At 32.2% G+C, this 20426-nt stretch overlaps 1 protein-coding gene across 3 annotated transcripts in view; it reads right to left on the bottom strand.

Annotated features, from left to right (window-relative positions):
• Positions 1 to 3087: 3087 nt before the first annotated feature.
• Lsd-1 (lipid storage droplet-1) overlaps positions 3088 to 20426 on the bottom strand; it is a 41653-nt gene continuing 24314 nt past the window's right edge. For all 3 annotated transcript variants that reach the window (XM_085945268.1, XM_085945266.1, XM_085945267.1), the window contains exons 3-9: positions 16877 to 17062; positions 15631 to 15835; positions 9701 to 9903; positions 9142 to 9332; positions 7394 to 7460; positions 4964 to 5074; positions 3088 to 4243 (exon numbers count right to left, since the gene is read on the bottom strand). In XM_085945268.1, coding sequence (XP_085801394.1) covers positions 4124 to 4243; positions 4964 to 5074; positions 7394 to 7460; positions 9142 to 9332; positions 9701 to 9903; positions 15631 to 15835; positions 16877 to 17062 — 1083 coding nt within the window. In that variant the 3' untranslated portion in view covers positions 3088 to 4123. The remainder of the gene's footprint in view (positions 4244 to 4963; positions 5075 to 7393; positions 7461 to 9141; positions 9333 to 9700; positions 9904 to 15630; positions 15836 to 16876; positions 17063 to 20426) is intronic.

Raw genomic sequence — 20426 nt, 5'->3', positions numbered from 1 at the left:
GAGCTTTGGAAATCAAAATTACAAAAAAAATATGTTCGCCATGTTTCCACTTTTAAATGATTTCTGCGCCAGATATATTGAAGCAAACAAAAATCTATTTACTGAGTTCTTGGTTAGTTTGCTAATGCACTTTTCATATTATTTTATTAATAGTAAAAAAAGTCGCCAGGGCTGTTAAATATTTTAAATATGTGATTGTGCTTTGCAATTTGATGTGATACCTATAATATGATGATTAATATACTTAAATGATAACTGCCGTGTATAATTTAGGAAACACTACATTAGAGCACCACACTGCCCTTAGCCTCTGCGATAGGTACATGGGCCCGTCAAAGATCCTGGCCTGGTGGCCCGCTTCAGGATGTGGGGCCCATGATAGAATCCATTTGTCAATGAACGATGATGAATTTGGATTGACTACTATTGAAATTGATTGTGCTAATAAACAAGCACATTCATTGCATAAAAAACAAATTAATTTAAAAATGAATATAATATAAGTACCTACCTACTAAAACCTTGTTTATTTTTATATTTTTTTTCATTTTTGTATTAGTACAGGTGTCTGTATTATTTAATGAAATAAAGGAGGGGGGAGGCGCCAAGATTAGATTTTTTTTAAAAGGGAGGCGTAGTAACATACAGTTTGGAAACCACTGCCCTACCGGGTGTGGAATAGCAGGCTAACGCTGTTGAGTGTGGAAAAATATGGGATAAACTTAAACACGTGTTAAATAATATGTTGTTTTCAATTGTTACGCCTGTATGATAATCACGTAAATTTAACGTGCATGCAATATTGATATTGATATGCTGTCGGTATATTTTGTTATAGATATTATTAATTGTGTTTTATGGCCTGTCCGCCATAAAAGTACCCTGCTTCAAAAGTTTGGTCCATGGTGACGACTTTTACATTTCTATTTATTAATCTCTTCTGTGGAATTCACAGTAAAATATCCAAATATTATGTAAAATCTTGTCTGGCAATGGTTGGTAAGTATGACCGTCTGTCTATAATTCTTAGATAATGTGTATACTGAAGTATAGAATCAATGACATAGAATATATTCAAATCCATTAAAGAATACTTAAATTCAGTTAGTTGTAGGACTGATTTTATAGAAGATGTCAAACTTTAAGATGGCCATACTTAACTCTTATCATGTTTTTGAGACTTACAAACTTATGGCAGTAACAGCACGATGTGGGGTTTACCTGCATAGCTAAATTAACTAATTATATATGGCGACTTGTGTTTTGTGAGATTGTGATCGAGAAATCTTGTCTCGAGAACACTCTAGAAATGAACAGAACAGAGTCTCAAATCTTGAGAAATAAATTTTCCGAAATTTACAGAATTCTCATTTCTCGAGAAATCTTCAATGAAAATCTGGAGACTTCGAGAAATTGTTACCCAAAATGAATAAAATAGTAAAAAATATCAAAGGGAATTTATAACGGAAAAAGAAAGCCGCTTAATTCGATTTGAAATAGATATTGTTGAATTACCGGAGGAAGAAAAAAAAGCAACTGACAATGAACCGAAACAATAAAAGATAATTCTGCGCTAAAAAATCTTTGAATAAGAAAAACTAAAAAAAATATAAAAAAATATTCAAATTTGATCTCAAACTCATCTGAGCGAATTAAAAAAAAATAAAGGTATTTCTTGAGAAATCTGAATGCCAATGCCAATTACCGAGAAAATATCAAAGAATCTTAAATTCGAGAAAATGTAAATTATCAAAACAATGTGTCAAATTGCAAGCTTTCTTATTTTTCTGCTAAATTCCTCTGGTAGGCGGTGAAGTCACCTTAACAATATAACTATGACTCAAAAGTGTCGTTCAGACAGACATACATCTGCCCGTAAACAAAATGTTATATAAAAACTGTTTTAAAATCAAATAAAAATGTTTTTTTTACAGGGATTTGTTTACTATTTTATTTCCGAAATCATCGTAAAACGTTAGCAAAATTTATGATAATAGATTGCATCTATTATACATTATGATAATCATCAACTAAGCTTTGCTCTCCACTTGTGGTCTCAACAGTGCTCCATAATAATAATAATTTAATAACAAATGTAATAGGTTATTTTCAAACATTCTTTTGACATGTCCGATACTAATAGGACCCTATGACCCTCCACGGAGTGGAGGTTTGCATCAACAGATTTTTGTTTTCATGAGAAATGGATGTCAGCCTCTTGCTCAACCTACTAGGTCGATACTCTGACTGCATACACAAATTGAAAAACATTATGCGTATTTGCCATACCCAGGATTCAAACCCAGGACCTACCATACTATAAGCCTACTATTATAGTAGAGGCAAGGAATTCATAAATCTCAGTATTGTCATACCTGTATCGGATACATTAATCCTTTGAGTGAAGCCGACCTTACCTTGAAGGTTTTCATATGAAAACCATATTCACAAATCGATAGTAAATTTTTAATGACATTCATCCCGGGGGCTAGTTGTGCCATCCTAATTTAGGACCCGCCGATGGGCACCATTTTCATAACAGTAAACTTCAACAATAATCAATAGTCTTCAACGTCTTTGATTGTAGTGAATGAAGGAGAATTATCGATAGTCAATGGAGGTATTTCTAAGGTCATTTATTGATAAATTAATACAGTATAATAGTACAAAACGAGTACAAGTTTTAATATCATAGACACCCCAAATATTTTATATATTTATATTATAAAAGTTAGGCATATAATAGGTATTTTAAAACAGCAAATCTCATAAAATATGTCAGTATAGTTGAACAACATAAAATGCTTAATTAGTAAAACAATTATATGGTAAAGTAAAAATAACTACACATAATTACATTATTATTGATATTATAATATAAAAACAAATAAATTTGTATTGGAATATTCCAAAAGAATCTTAACAAAGTGTAATTTCATGTAAAACAAATATTTATAATGATTATAATTTGTTGTTTTTTTTTGTTGCATGAAAATAAATAGGAACCTTAACCACTTATGTGAGTCTATGAAAATATGATGAACATGTTACACATAGTGTGTAGACGAGTCATTTCCCTCTTCTGTTAAGTTATTAATTTGTCACCTACGAGGTGTCGTTTCTTAAACCTCGATATATTTCTTAAATAAACATGAAATTCAGAAATGGTTTTCCCAGGTTATACTTTGAGCACCACTGGCGTATATTATAACAATTTTATATTTGATTTTCATTGCTTATTATAATATTATAATAGTTAATTAAAAAGAATGTTGCCATAATAAAGGCAAGTTACATGAAAGTTTAGTATACAGGGTAAGTAATAATTCCCACATACGCAAAAATCAGTTTGTCCACTCAGTATCGTATACATCACTCAGTTTGAACTTAAAGTACTAATAAATTATTTTTAATTGTTCTGAGAATAACAACAAACTGTTTTTGTATTATTCAAACTGGGGTTTTACATAAAGATATTTTAGGTAGGTAGGTACTAAGTTAACTTATAAAATAAATTATTTTGTTGGTCACACTCAGGGGATTTTTTTTGTAACATATCTGTTTTTTACTAAAAAAAATGAAATGTTTTCTGAGCCCTTCATAGTATAATATTGTTTATTATTTTGTAAGATTGATTTCTATTTTGTAAATGACCGGTGATAGGTCTCTAGAGTAAAAAAATGTTTATGAATTCCCTGAATTATTGGAATCAAGGCTACAGACATCTTAGCAGCAATCTGGGGACATAGAAATCTCTCACTCTTTCATATACAAATCTTGACCTCCACGTCTACCCTTTGGTTATAAAATAAATACCTATATTTTATAATTAACTAATATAGGTATCATTTTAAAACCGCCATTGTTCCCTGCCTTGCTGAGTTTTGGAGACGTATTAAACAATTGTTTGGCTTTTCAATCATGTTGTATTGAAAAATGATTAATAGTTAAATTACACATACTAGGTAGGAGCAAAATCATTCCATAGATAATTCATTATCTATGAATATAATATTTAAAGTAATTACCTGTGCCAAAAGCAAGTGAACCAATAAAGCTAGGTATATTAAATTAAAAATGTTAAATAATGCTTATATAATACGTTAATTGATAAGCTTATAACTTAGTTAACACCGTTGATCACATTATTGGCATTAAATAGGTGATTGTTTCTGAGATGGCAGCGAGGTGTTCGTCGTTTCTCCCTTTCAGAATTTCCCGCAATAAACATCGCTATCTGCTCCTGTAACGGAAAACAAATCAAAGTTGAGAGAAATTATTTAATTAAAACCTTTGATAACCATCATAGGTCAGGCATGTCCAACTTCAAATAGGACCTGTGCAAAAAGCCTACTGTACGACGGTAAAGAAGAAGTACGCCTGGGTTTAAAGTGCAGAATTCACATGTTCTCTTTCCCTCACTCCAGCGGAAGGCTATAAGGGAATCGAGTGATACGACGAGATCGTTAATAATTTAAAAACGACTTTCACGTAAGTTGGTTAAGGAAAAAAAAATTAAAATGATTAATTCCATACCCAAAGAAATCATATATGTATGTAATATATAACTGAATGTGCACACTTTTTATACTTTCACAATTAAATTCCTATGGGCGCGATCGGCCAAAATCCATGTCGTGATCGACGCACTACATGTCTGCTTTGATATGGCAACATGTGTGAAATGTTAAATTGAAGTCTAATTTAATTATACACTATCCAATCCAATAAATTCAAGTATTGAAGGCTTATTTTGGCAATAGGTTTCTGCACATAGAATCATGTATGTTATTGACTAATTGGCTGAGTCTGAAATTATAATGGAATCAGTGTGAAGTTCTCTTCAAATGAACCTGCAAAGCGAAACCCTTTGTAGCTAACTTAATCAGTAGACCAGAAGTAGAAGAATATTTTTTTTACCATCATTGGGTCAGTCTTATAATCAATGTAATCAAAAACTCACCAAAATAACTTTAGAATGTTGTTGTAATTCTGCAATAAGGACCTCTAGACGAATTTTTAAAACATGTGCCTCTCTCAAAACTGTCTGTTTCGCTTGCTCCAAATGCACCCGCTGGAATTATAAAAATAAACATTATTTAAAAAACAAATCCAATAAAAATAATAACATTATTAATAATTAATTGTTTCTTTAAAACTACTCAAAAATAAAATCGTCTTATCCCAGAAAACACACACTAACTAAAGTTATATAAAAATTTGAAAATAGATCCTTTACAATGGGTCCTCCTTCTTGGACAATCAATGGTATTAATTGAATTGAATGAAAAAAACCTTGAATTTTTCTTGCAAACGTATTAGTATACTATTAGAGAAAGTGAATGCTGATATAAAATTACCTAAAACACATTAAAACTATTATAAAACTAACAAATGGCAGCTTTGCAATCGAGGCTGTGATAGTGAACTAAAATCATGAAACATATAAAAAAGTGGACTCAGAAGTAGGTATGTGAGAACTAATATTTCAAAATAACATCTCTCTCAAAGACTTCGGTGAATTTGTGCTTTGAACAGACGATATTAAATTACATCACATCACCATGTTTGTAACTAAGAGGATCATAATATGGGCCTCCACAGATTTTATTTACGAGAAATGGATGTTAGCCACTTGTTCAACTTATTGGGTCCATACTCTGGGTCCAAACATGTGAATTTACCAGACCCAGGGCTCGAATGTGGGACCTGAATATTTATTAACACAGTTGAAATTAAACCAAATTTAATGATAGTAATGTGGTGTTTTCATATAACAAGATCACAATATAGGAACAAAATATCTGAGGGTAGGTACATTTTATCTCTTAAAAAAATAGTTTAAAAAAACGTTGTTTAGATGGAGTGCTTTGTGGTTTTGATCAGGTTATCATTTAAGTTTTTAGCGTCAGATACGTAATAAATGAGCCTGATGTTTAAAATGTCTTGTTTGTTGGTTTTAATACACTTGAATACAGTATAACCTCGTTTTTACGTGCCCGGTATTCACGTTTTCCCGGCAATTGCGTGTAATTTTTTCGGTCCCGATGTATTTCAGTACATTTAATACCCGCATTTACGTTTTTCTTTCCCGCGATTTACGTCGGAAATATTCAAAATATGCAAGTTACGCGCGCTTCTGAAGAACTGTCTGATGAAGACGAGGTTGATATTCCAACAAAAGAAGAAGCAATGAGGTTCACCGAGGGTTTAAAAACCTACTTTACAAACTTTGCTGATATCCAAGATGACACTTTTAAATGTTTATATAGTCTTGAAAGAGAATTACATAACAAAAAAACAAAAATGCAACAAACTAATATACATATGTACATGATTTTTTCAATAAAAATTTAAATTGAATGTTGTTTTTTAATAAAACGTTATTTTTTTAGAAACATAAAATTTTAATGTTCTTTTTTTCAATACCCCCCTTTTACATTTTCCCTCCAATTAGGTTTTTTTTTTCCAATCCCTTAAAAAACGTAAAATAGGGGTTATACTGTATCTCAAATACCATTTGGTGTTTTGTTAGTGTTATACCTACATAAGAAAAGTGTTTTTTGACATTTAAAATTCTCACTAATGTCGCGGCTTCCCAATATGAAATGTAGTATGCAAATTCATTACCTAGTATATATGAATATTTCTTATCAACAGACAATAATAATTAATAAGTACTAAAAATCTTTTAAAATCTTTCATACACACCCACTAATGTTTAGTACATCTTGTAAGCACCGAAAAAAAATCTAAACGGAATCTATTCTTAAAAAAGGCATTCTTTACCAACACCCCCCAAAATTTAAAAACTAATGCTAATAAACTAAAAAACTATGCCTCACAATATTATTACTATGGCATTATCTGGATAGGCTGCAGATTTTTAACGACACATGTTGAATGTAGGACGAAGCTCTTACTACAATCGCTGTAATACTGATAATTTGTGGCTTAGTATTTCATAATTATTCAGACAGATGTCACTGTGTTTTTAATTTTTTAGATTATGCCAATCAATCAACATTGGCTAGTAATTTGAGGGCCGACGAAGATGAGGAGTTATGGAGATGCATTGCCACTAAAATATTTCAGATGTCAACATTGACACAAATGAGGACTGATAGAGATTATGGATTTAATTAAATTGGCTTGTTGCTTTGAAAACTATGAAAACAAACAAAAGTATTGTTTAAAATACATTTAATAGAATAATTTTACAGAATATTTCACAGATAGATTAGAATCCATTTTGACGCATGCCCAACAGCAAAGCGACGTGGATGTTAAAATCATTTCTGAAGCCTCTCATAAAGAGATTGTAAAATGGCAAGTCCGCCAGTTGAGGAAAATGCGGGGGCGGGTTTGGTGATTCGGAAGATGGAAGCAGTACCTTGATCAGCATGTCGGCGGCCATGAGGAATTGGTCTGTAGCCATTCTTACACCCCGAGCGGCGGTACTGAAATAATAAAACAATAACAAAATCAGAAACAATCCAGGATTCAACACATATTGAACAGGTATTAGTATGGGTAAAAGAACAAGATGGTGTCAGACAGGGCTCTTACCTGTCTGCTATTCAGTATAGTGGCAAGATTGGAAACAGTCCCTAGGCAAAGTTTCGTCCTTAAGCAGTCTTAGAATGCCGTCCCGTTTCGTTTTAAGTTTCAAATGTTCTGCAAATTCATTAACGGCCCACGTGCTCGTCGTAGGTCAAAATTGAGTTTTTATTGTATTTTAAAACCATGATCCTGGACACTCCTTAAACGTTGTAGATAATCTATTTATATAATTTTGAAGCCTTATTATCCTTTATAGTTATTTTAAACATTTAATGACTGTATAAAGTATTTTTGTTACATAAAATAGTATTCTTTTAAACCTCTCGCTCTAATGTTTTAGAATATAGTCATATTTCGGTACGTAACTGTGCAGTGGTGTTAAGATTTTTTACATTTATTAATTTTTAAACGCATTTATGCAACCATTAGTATAATTTATTACGAGATAATTTTTGTAAAATATTCACGATAAAAAATTATATTGATAATCTCTGTGATCCCAAATTTGACAAGAATTAGGCATTTTATTATTAAAAAAATCGGCAAGATTAACACATTTGAAGACGATTCTAAAGATATTTATTATAAGCTATGTCTTTGACCATTCAAGTGTGATAAACATCTTATGAATAATGATTGCTTTATAATAATTATTAACCTAAGAATAAGGTAGTGTTTTTTTGAAATACGCCATTTCTTTTGTCATTCCCCAGTGGTTAAGCTACAACATACGGCCGTAGCCATAAATTGACAAACTATAATTGAAGTAGGGAGTAAAATGATATTGACGTGCGTGTTTGAACATGTACCGTTTAAAAAAAAAATAAAAAAAAATTTGATTAGGTACATGTTCAAACACGCGCGTCAATATCATTTTACTCCCTACTTCAATTATAGTATGTCAATTTATGGCTACGGCCGTATGTTGTAGCTTAACCACTGGGGAATGACAAAAGAAATGGCGTATTTCAAAAAAACACTACCTTATTCTTAGGTCAATAATTATTATAAAGCAATCATTATTCATAAGATGTTTATCACACTTGAATGGTCAAAGACATAGCTTATAATAAATATCTTTAGAATCATCTTCAAATGTGTTAATCTTGCTGATTTTTTTAATAATAAAATGCCTAATTCTTGTCAAATTTGGGATCACAGAGATTATCAATATAATTTTTTATCGTGAATATTTTACAAAAATTATCTCGTAATAAATTATACTAATGGTTGCATAAATGCGTTTAAAAATTAATAAATGTAAAAAATCTTAACACCACTGCACAGTTATGTACCGAAATATGACTATATTCTAAAACATTAGAGCGAGAGGTTTAAAAGAATACTATTTTATGTAACAAAAATACTTTATGCAGTCATCAAATGTTTAAAATAACTATAAAGAATAATAAGGCTTTAAAATTATATAAATAGATTATCTACAACGTTTAAGGAGTGTCCAGGATCATGGTTTGAAAATACAATAAAAACTCAATTTTGACCTTCGACGAGCATGTCCCCCCTTGAGTACTCTACTTATAAGTAATGTAATATTATTATGGATAATGGGTGTCTTACTGAGGAATGTTAGCCACTCCGTTAGTGGAGAAATTGATGAGGTGAACGAGTCTCCTGGCAGATTCCCTGGTGAGCATCACGATGAGCTGCTCCAGCGTTGCGGGCCTCGCCTGATTCTCCGGTTCATCTTTACTCAGCGACGTCCAAAGCTCTTTGGCTTTTATCAGAGCCATTTTTGGATCTTTAGCAATCTGTCAAAATGCAAAATATGTTTTAATATCTGACTTCTAAAGTAACCAAGGAGCAAGGCTCCATAATGTGGGGTTGCACTACCAAATTGTAACCAGGGGGGGAGGAACCCCACTAGTCAATGTGTAGATGAGTATGGATACTATGTTCAAATTTTTGTAAAATAAATATGATCAGCAGGTTGCCGTCTATGGAATTTGTTCATTATTTTTAAACTCATTAATCATTCAAATTCAAACCACTCTCTGCAGAGTGGAAAATAGCCTGATGTCATAACGTTACAATATTTAGATGACTGTTCTCTAAATGTTGGTTAAATATTTAAACGATTAAGAATCTTTTATCTGTTATTATGGCAAATTTCACTTACGAGTTCAGCCACATAGATGAGCACATGAATAGCTTCGGTTGTATGCTCTTTGAGAGCGCGTGCTTCGAGAAGTGTGCGGCGTGTCAGTCGGCGCTGCAGTTTCCTGGACAGCCTGTCTACGTGCTGGATTGTGTGCACTGCTTTCTGACGACCCGCCTTGCATTCTTCTTGGGCTGCTGCCTTATCGTCGCTTATTTCTTTAGCTGTAATTATAATTTTCAACACCAAAATTTAGATTTTTTTTAGATTGGCACCATTAGCGGCTCCTCTCTTAGGTCAATTGGTCAATGACCCTCCAAAAATAAATATCTTACAATCTATGTAGGTTATAATCTAAGATGTAGGTACAATGTCTTATAATTATCGGCTAACGCGTCAACTCGCGACGCACGCTAACCGTGTGTATAACATTTAAACAGAAGGAATCACGATCGGTCGCTGTATAGTCGGGCTCGGGCATTTCAGAATCTGCCGGGATAAAATATTTATAAATATTAATTCTCTTTCTCTCTCATTTCTCATATGTCAGACGAAGAAAAGCACAAAGTCTTTTTCTTTTTCTTCATATTATTTTGTCGCCGTATTAGGCGTCATTTAGGTCATTGCCAGAAATGAAAGAGATGTAAATTTTCAATGTGTTAAAATGAAACAGGTATAAAATGGGCGAGCGTGTTTTGTTTTGATAAACCTTTTTATACTTATTTGTTATCGCTTCCTATTGTTGTCTGAAATTTTTATATGCAATTTCAATGTTTGTATGCAGTTTAGTTTAAATCCAACCTTAGAGTAATACGCATCGACTGCATTCATTGTGTTAAACCATTGTATACAAGTTATCGATTAAAATGTCATCTGCTATATTAATCATAAAATTTACCTTCTAATAAAATCAGTGGAAATATAAAAAGTGTTTTATATATATAAATGATCCCGCCGTTCCATAACAGTACACAACACTTTTTCTGACAGTGACAGTTTAATGAAAAATGAAGCTAAAAAGCTACGGTATTTTATTAAATGTGTTTGATTGTTTGATGTGAAATGGACATTTTTTTGAAGAGTAAGTAGGCACCTATCTATAACAATTTCTAGCACTTCTTTTATAATGTATAAAAACCTAATTTGCAATACGTTTTTTAAGTATACAACGAAAAGCCAAGTTCAAATAATATAATTACTTATTTAAAAATGACCCACCAAATAGTCGAACAAAGGGCCGCCAATGATTGGTACTAAAGAGTAATGGGATAAATCTCGTCCCATTGACCATATCGACATTTGTCGCAGTTACTTTTAGCTGTGTGCTTCTACTTATCTTCAGTATCGTAGCAATTAAGCAGTAACCATTATATAAGTTTTTTGTTATTTTGTATTGCTTTTTTATATTTACACCCATTCAAATAATGTTTCCGCAAAGGAAAACATTGTCAAATCAATAGAAAAGAAACATTCTCGAAAATGAGAAAGAACACGGTGACATAATATGGTCCAAAGCAATTTGTATGATTATTTGATACGTTTTTTTGTCAGTTCCTTTAAAAATATTTAATTGGGGTTTCACTATTATATCTAAAGATTCTAAAGTCATGAGAACATAAGAAAGGTGAAGAATTGGCAATAGACATGACTCAACTACGTGCTAAGAATCCAAGCATGTGTTTTGGTTTTGTTAAACGGATTATGGTGTACTGGAAGGTCCTAAATACCAATCTCAGACTGTTGTATCTGACAGAGTTATGGCACACTGGCATAATTTAGATTTTAGAAATATGTAAGAAGGCTGGCAAGTGACAGGGGTTCTTGACGTGCAACGTGGTGTCCATATGTTTTACTTAAAAAGCGGACATCATTGGCGAAGAGTGACTTATCGAAGTAGATTGACTATGGGGGTCATAGTGCATAGGTAGGTACTTGTCATTCATATTTACAGGACTGGCGATAAATGGCGTTAGTTTTTGAAATTTGATTTAAGTTTCCAAAATATCTCAAATTAATTATTATGATCTAATATTTAATTATATGCTTGAAGGTTGATAATGAAAAGCCTTCAAACTCTAGTACAATTTGTTGGTTTGTTACGATCATTTTATCATCTGATGTAGATGTCACATTATACCATAGAGAACATGATACATCTATGTACGGATTATTACAGCCTTTGAGCATATGAGACTATTAATAAATGTACAGCGCATCTGTAGTTAGATATATTGCAACAAATAATACATTATATTCATGACCCGCACATCCGGAAGCGGGCCCCTAGACAAGGATGTTTGGTGCGCCCCTCTGCCTATTGTTAAGATGAAGGGCAGCGTAATATTTTTACATTAGTGTTCCCCAGATGGTATTCCGCAGAACCCCAGGGTTCTTTGAGGTCAAATTAAGGGTGTTTCGTGTATTTTTAGCGATTTTTGTATTTCTAAATAAATCCAGTTGATTAAAATGTTGCTGAGTTGTCGAAACTCAGCATCATATTATGAAGCACTAATCGCGACCCCGTTGGTGGTCAAGTGAGTGAAGCCACATGGGCGCTGCGTCCGCGTTGCGTCGCGAGACCGCTGTATTCGGACTGCGAGCGGAATGTCAACTGACATATTGGATAAATAGCCATTTTTATAGTCTGGAAACATACTAAAAATAATAATAAAATAAAATTCTACAAATGAATTATCATTTAACTATATCAATCTTCATACCACATCAAATTGCATCGCACATTATATAAATATTCTTTATATGTGTCGCTGAGTTTCAAAACCCGCTATAACACTTTTTTGAAATAATTAAGATATATATCAATGGATTCGTTATTAAAATCTCTACATGAAAATTTTATCGCATCTTTCAAAATCCGCTACGATTAACTGTCATTTATGAAACAAAATCAAACAAAATCATTATCCGCTATAACACTACTGAAACATTCAAAAACCCTTTTAGTTCAAAAAGTTTTTATTGATTTTCTCAACATAATGAAAAAGTGTTATAGCGGGTTTTGAAACTCAGCGACACATATATCATAAAAGCGCCGCTGGCACTTAACTGGCCACGGCGGGACCCCAGGCTGGAGCTCTGTCAGCCCCCCCCCTTGTGATGGCCATGATTATATTATTACATATTGATGTCTCTATCAGTCTGTTACTATTTTTATTAACGTAGGCTTTAAATAATCGCCTAAGTAAGGAGTCTTCGTCACTGACGGAAGCATTACTATCAAATACAAAAAAATATTATGTATATTATGCAGACTTTAAACATTAGAATCATTAATTTTATCAATGTGTTTAGATAACTGGTATAATTATAATGTTGCAATCTATATCGGCTAAATGACAGGATATTGTTAAAACTAGATAAAACTGCCTGTTGACAATGTTGTCTAGTCTAATAAAATTCAAAGCAATTATACAAAATGTGAATAAAGAGATAAAGTAAATTATTAAACCTAATTAGTAATGAGTAATACAACAGTAGAGTAAACTTTGTACCAATTTAACGTTTATAAATTGTGTGATAATTATAGATATTAAAGCGAGAAAAGATCAATAAGGTTTGCCTAATTGATGAGTTCAATGAATGTCAGATGATAATAAATTTATGAATAACTATTTTGTCTCTTGGAAAAGTATCAGACTTTGCTTGCCAGACAGACATACATTGTTATTTCTTTAATGGTAGGCAAAGTTCATTTTGTGGCAGACATGCATGCTTACGTCGTGTGTATTCTCACACATTGAGCACATGTTGTCCAGACATATTAAAAATACAGTAATTATTGATTATTAAATGGGGGTAAAAACTCTGATCAAATAAATAATTTTAATTGGCATTGGCGTACGTGTCTGGTGTTAGGTCATACATTTTAGTAACGTATTATCATATTACAAAAAGTTAATAATGAAAAAATTCTAAGACAGTCGTTAATTATATATTTATTTGCCTTGCAGTGCACTCTGATAATTTAATATTACCATATTTAAAATTTAAGGTTATCTATAATACAAACCCTCAAAATAATCCACAAATATTTTTAATTACAATGGAAAATTTTATTTTTAAAAACATTTTTGCTATAGTGATAATAAGTAATAAAAAAGTATCTACATAGTAACTTACTAAATATTTTTTATTTACACTGATAATTAAAGCATTTCTAAAAATACATAATTCCAAAAGAATTCAAACTCAATAATGCAACAGTGGTTGTAGTCATTTTCTAGACTGGAGCGCTCTGGCACTTCTTCAAACAGTTCTCGACAGTATTATGTTACACATAATAATTTTGTTTCACTTAAACATAGAATATTATGTCAAAGTAATTTTTAACTTAGGACAAAATTGAGAAATTAAATATGTATATTATTATTCATAAATAGTTAACTGGGCATAAAATTGCAAGAGTAACGATTACTCAGTCCAATTCCGAAGCAATTATGACCAAAAATATTGCCTACTAAACAAGGACCACGCGCTCACGTCGACCACTAGACGTTGATATTCAAGTGTTCGGTGCAAGGCAGTTTGGACATGGTTCAGAGGTGGTCTCATATGCGCATCAGTCCAGCAATTATTCTGTTACAAAAATTTTCGTGCCTAATCTTTGATACATTGAAAAATGTGCTCGAGAAAAGCTGGGGGATGGGAGGAGGATATTAGGATGTTTAAAAACTACGACGCGGCACTGTTTTAGTAATAAACACTACACCACCGACCACCGCAAAGAGAAGAAAGGAATATATTATTTATTACAAATTGGTAAAGCTAAAACAGATTATAAACGTTTGGTGCATTCTTTTCTATTACGGCTTTATGACATTTTTGGAAAACTGTTAGCTGTGAGGATATCTTCGTAAAGAGCAGCCGTTATCAAACTTTGAAAATTGTATTAGGTAGGTACTTGAAATGATAGAATATTTTAGCCACCCTCAAGTAGGTAATGCACACACCTGGGTAGGTGATAAAACATTTCACTGGTTAAGGGTTTAAATCAATCAATATGTATTTCATTTAAGGCATGAATATTTGGAACAGTCTGCCTCTATTTCTATACCAGGTACCACAGAATTAATGGGAACTGAAATAGCTAACAGGTGTGGAGTAACAAGCAACCAATTTTGAGTGTGGAATAATATGCGATAAACTTAAACACGTGTCAAGAATACGTCATTCTAAGCATGTCCTTCGTTCTGACAACTGCTCTCGGTACGGGTGTGGAGTAACACGCAACCAATCTCAAGTGTAGAAGAATATGGGATAAATTTAAACATGTATAAAGAATACACTTGTCCTTCGTTCTGACAACTGCTCTCGGTTTATGCACCAATGCTCATTCAATATTAGTGTATTTGAAGGTTGCAACACACACTATTGCATGTCTAATGTGTGTTTCATATTCGAAGGACACTCACACATTCAAAACCCTGTATTGACACAGATTATTTCTCATATCCTGTTATAAGACTTTGACATACCATATTTTGATATCTTGTAGATCTTAATAGATAACTCAATTTGCCAAAAAAAATGGTCATATCGTCACTGTTCTGGCAGAAGACACTAATTCGAAAAAATGACATAATGAGTTAGTACCAAAATGTTCCTTATTTCAAACTTTACCGTCTGGAAACTTTCTTAATAAATAAACAGTCTTTATTTTAAAGTCATCCTTTTTAAGATTACTTAATAAACTCACATGATAGACCATTATTTCAAACATTTTAACAACTTCAAAGTCAAATTACTCAAAACTAGTATTCTCCAGTTAGTGTGTTCTGCCAGAACAGAGACGATATTGTGTTTTGCCATCTTACTACAGATTTATTCTGTCACTTTTCATATTATAATATAGGAGGGGAAATTAATTATCTGTGTAATTGTTACAGTTGTCTCTCATAGTATGAGTATAGCTTGCGCAATAAATTACTCACAGTCTGTGACATCTTGAGAATCGGGAGGAAGATATTTGTCAATGTAGATGTCTGCTTTATTCAGGGCGCTATCCAGTGTGTCAGCTGCAAATGCCGTCATCCTGGAGTCAATGACGGCTTCTCCGAGCTGCTTTACCGAATCTGCCCTTCTCAGTACTGGCTTCACAAAATGAGAACTCACGTAATCTTGAGCGTTAGAATATATCTGAAAACAAAATCCCCCATTGATACTATTATAATATTATATTGTTGAATGCTATTGTTATATTCCTGCCTAGAATGGTAGTTCTAGTAGGTAACATTATTTTTAATGATAGATTACCTATTGTGTTCCTTCAAACAGTATAATAACTCGTTTACACCTAATATCAGATCAATCAAGTATCAGATACGTACATTCAAAAATGGTTTCTAACAAATAAAATCTTTAGTGCTATGGTGAATAACATTCAATATGAAGATTGATTACTTAATATATCGTTCTGGCAGAAGACACTAATAATTCGTAAAAATTATATATTGAGTTAGTTATACCAAAATGTTCCTTATTTCAAACATTACCGTCTGGAAACCTACTTAATAAATAAACAGTTTTTATTTTAAAGTCGTCCTTTTTACGATTACTTAATAAACTCACATGATAGACTATTTCAAACATTTTAACAACTTCAAAGTCAAATTACTCAAAACTAGTATTCTCCAGTTAGTGTGTTCTGCCAGAACAGAGACGATATTTTTGAATGCAACATTATTTTTATTGAAATTATGTATATCATTTTGAAAAACCTTGGAACACAAAAATCATGTACCATGTGAGATTCGTACACACAAAACATTTTCGTAAGATGGCCAAGACCCACATCGGATAGTCAATTAAAAAAAATAGGTTAACTATATCTTGAATTAAATTACAAAGTTGACATCCATTTTTTGACAAGAAATTAAAACCCTTTAGATAGTGAAGCTATTATAAATTATTTGCAAGAAACACACTTTTTAATTAGCTAGAAGCTAAATTAGTCAACAGTACTCATCCGGGGAGTGAAAATGTGTATTCGAATTCCACACAGTCCAAGTTTTTTACTAGGATTTTTCTAGTCTATGGGTTAGAAATGAAAATCATAAAATACAATACTAATTATTCTATGACAATAATCCTTTTCAAAATTAACTGTCTCTCACTGGACCTAGAAAGAATCATTTATATGGCGATTGAAAATAATCATGAATCATGAAAAATAATTACCATTTGTGGAGGTAGGTAAACAGATGGTACTCTTTGTTCAACAATATCTAGGCTCTTGCATAGCATTTGATCAATTCTGGAGATGGGTCCACTAAAGTAATTAACAGCTGGTATGGCGAGGTTCAGAGATGCGAGGAAAGATGACTCCGCTTTTGTCAGCGACCATTTTGTTAAAGCGTTTGAATCCTGTAATGACAGAAATGCACATATTATTTTCTATTTTGGTCATATATTCACATTGGTTGTGATTACTATTATTTGTTGTGTGATAATATTTTAAATAGATGTAAATATTGAAATATGATGAACCTAGGACAAATCTTCTTGATTTCCTTCAGTCATGTTAACCCATAAAGTGTAAAATTATAAATAATTAATTGCAGTCAAAGTATAAGCAATAACTAGCACTACGATTATAATGCACACTTCCATTTCACGGCCTGACTACATAGAGGGACTTGGTTTAATTTAGAGCAAACGAAATAATAATAGATCATTGAATGTAGAAATCCCGTATTTCTCCTTTTGTTTTCAGTTTGAAAAATAAAAACTTAAAACGCTTGCGTTTCAGAGGGCAAATAGGCTTTTGCATATTATTTTTCTTTTATAAATGCTGAATTACTGAGCGTAATGTCTCTTGCGACATAATACGAAAGCTGCAATTTAGCAATTTAATACATTTCAATTATGGTTTACGTCATTTAAAACAATTTTTTCAATACGTATATCTAAAAATGTTAAAATATTTTTTTAAAGGAACATCAATATACAAATTTTTAAAAAAATCATTGAAACTATGAATAATTAAAGAAAATCTAAGACGTTCAAGAGAACTTAGTAAATTACGTTTTATTGATAAAAATAACCATAAAATAATATAAAATGTTAATTTTTGTGAAATGTCTTAAAATGGCATTACTAGGCTTAGGATTTTTAGGTGCTAAAAAATGAACATACCAAAAATATGTAGACATAATAATTGGAAAATATGTTTTTAAAATTTCATAAATATATGCTAAAAAACAAAAATAGGTGCTAATAATTTAAATATGTACCTATTACAATAAATCATATATATTTCAAAAGTTTAATTTATTATTTATTCACAAACAGAAAATGCTTTATTACAATCTTCTTCTTACATAATATATAAAAAATAATAATATTTGTTTGTGTGTTTGTTTGTTTGTTTGTTTGTTCGTATTGAATGCACTGCCATACCGTTCATCCGATTGCGATAAAACTTTGTTAACTTATTGCTTGCACTTTCGTGAAGAGTATAGGCCATATCTTATATATAAAAATGAATGTCTGTCTGTCTGTATGCCTGTTTGTCTGTCTGTCTTTCTGTCTGTCCCGTATGCGTTCCTATACCATTCATCGGATTACGATGAAATTTTGGTAAGTGGTTGTATGTACACCCGCAAAGGTTTCTGAATTAGAAAAATCATCATCTTCTTCTTCTTCATCATTCTATTTTCTTTTATTCGTATGGTTCCTATACCATTCATCCGATTGCAACGAAACTTTCGTCAGTTATTGTACACACACCCGCAAAGGTTTCTAAATTAGAAAAACCATCTTCTTCTACTTCTTCTTCATTATATCTTCTTTTATTCGTATGGTTCCTGTACCATTCATCCGATTGCGATGAAACCTTCGTCAGTTGTTGTGGTAACGCCCGCAAAGGTTTCTCAATAAGTACCTACAACTATCTTCTTCTTCTTCATCATTCTATCTTCTTTTATTTGTATGGTCCCTATACCATTCATCCGATTGCGATGAAACTTTCGTTAGTGGTTGTGCCAACACCTGCAAAGGTTTCTGAATTAGTACAACCATCTTCTTCTTCTTCTTCATTATATCTTATGGTTCCTATACCATTCATCCGATTGCGATGAAACCTTCGTCAGTTGTTGTGGTAACATCCGCAAAGGTTTCTGAATAAGTACAACCATCTTCTTCTTCTTCTTCATTATATCTTATGGTTCCTATACTTTATACATTATTCTTTATACTTTATACATTATTCGTATGGTTCCTATACCATTCATCCGATTGCGATGAAACCTTCGTCAGTTGTTGTGGTAACACCCGCAAAGGTTTCTGAATAAGTACAACCATCTCTTTCTTCTTCTTCTTCTTCATCATTCTATCTTCTTTTATTTGTATATTCCCTATACCATTCTTTCGATTGCGATGAAACTTTCGTTAGTGGTTGTGCCAACACCTGCAAAGGTTTCTGAATTAGTACAACCATCTTCTTCTTCTTCTTCATTATATCTTCTTTTATTCGTATGGTTCCTACACTAATCATCCGATTGCGATGAAACCTTCGTCAGTTGTTGTGGTAACACCCGCAAAGGTTTCTGAATTAATACAACCATCTTCTTCTTTTATTTTATATTCTTCCATTCATCCGATTGCAATAAAACTTTCGTCAATAATTGTGCCAAAACCTGCAAAGGTTTCTGAATTAGAATAACCATCTCTTTCTTCTTCTATTCGCAATGAAACTTTGGTGAGTTGTCGTGCGCATGCCCACGAAGATTTCTGGATTAGAAAATCATCTACTTCTTCTATTCGTATGCGTTCCTATAACATTCAACCGATTGCGATGAAACTTTTGTGAGTTGTTGTGCGTACACCTGCGAAGGTTTCTAAATTAGTATTATATAAAATACAACGTTTATTGTTTGTTTGTTCCATGCAATTTTGATTTTTTTTACTACATATTAATAACGTTTGCATCATAGACTATAGATACATCTAGACACCACCCGTTGCATTGCTAAATGAAGCTGCGTGCGATGCGTTTGGTTTGTGAGCGAGCGAACGCATTTGTCTACAAATGTTCGAGACCATAGACCATTTCGGTAGTGCTCGCCCAAAGTGCTCGCACTAGACGCTCAGAATTAAAATATAATTTTCCATTTTTTTACGTTATATAGTATTTTTAAGCGGTCAAAATGCAACCATTAGGTAAAGATATCCATAATTTAAGTTATTTTAAAGAAACACTAGGTCACTGATAATATATATAATAATATACAAATAAATTATCATGAACATGTATCAACTTACCTATGAAACGTAATACCATATTCTTGCTTATCAGTACGGCTACCATATTTTAATACAACACACAGAACCATCTTTCCTACTTAATTAACAAAAAATATTTACCATTGACTTTATGTCTAACACAAAAAATAGCAATTTAGCAACACGAGCTACGATGCTACGTGAAGCGATTCTCCACGATTTGTTGGCGATACTTTTGGAAACTAACGAAAACATATGTAGACCTTTTATCTTACTCTAGCGTGTGTCGCAGAGATTATAAGGGTGCCGAATACTTTCTCACTCGCACTCATGCATCGTTTTTGTTCAGGCCTTGGTTTGCATACTTTGGATTCGATTTTAATTTAGTGGTCTTTTGTTTGACCTATACTCCTATTAGAATTATTTTCATATTGCCATATTAAACATAAAAACAAATTACCTCTTATTATTTTTTAAATATCTAAGATAAATATAACCACGAAGC

Source organism: Rhyacophila brunnea, unplaced genomic scaffold (genome assembly GCF_057557595.1).
Source record: "Rhyacophila brunnea isolate RB1 unplaced genomic scaffold, BYU_Rbru_1.0 scaffold_18, whole genome shotgun sequence".
Lineage (NCBI taxonomy): Eukaryota > Metazoa > Arthropoda > Insecta > Trichoptera > Rhyacophilidae > Rhyacophila > Rhyacophila brunnea.
This window is presented reverse-complemented; position numbering and strand designations above follow the sequence as displayed.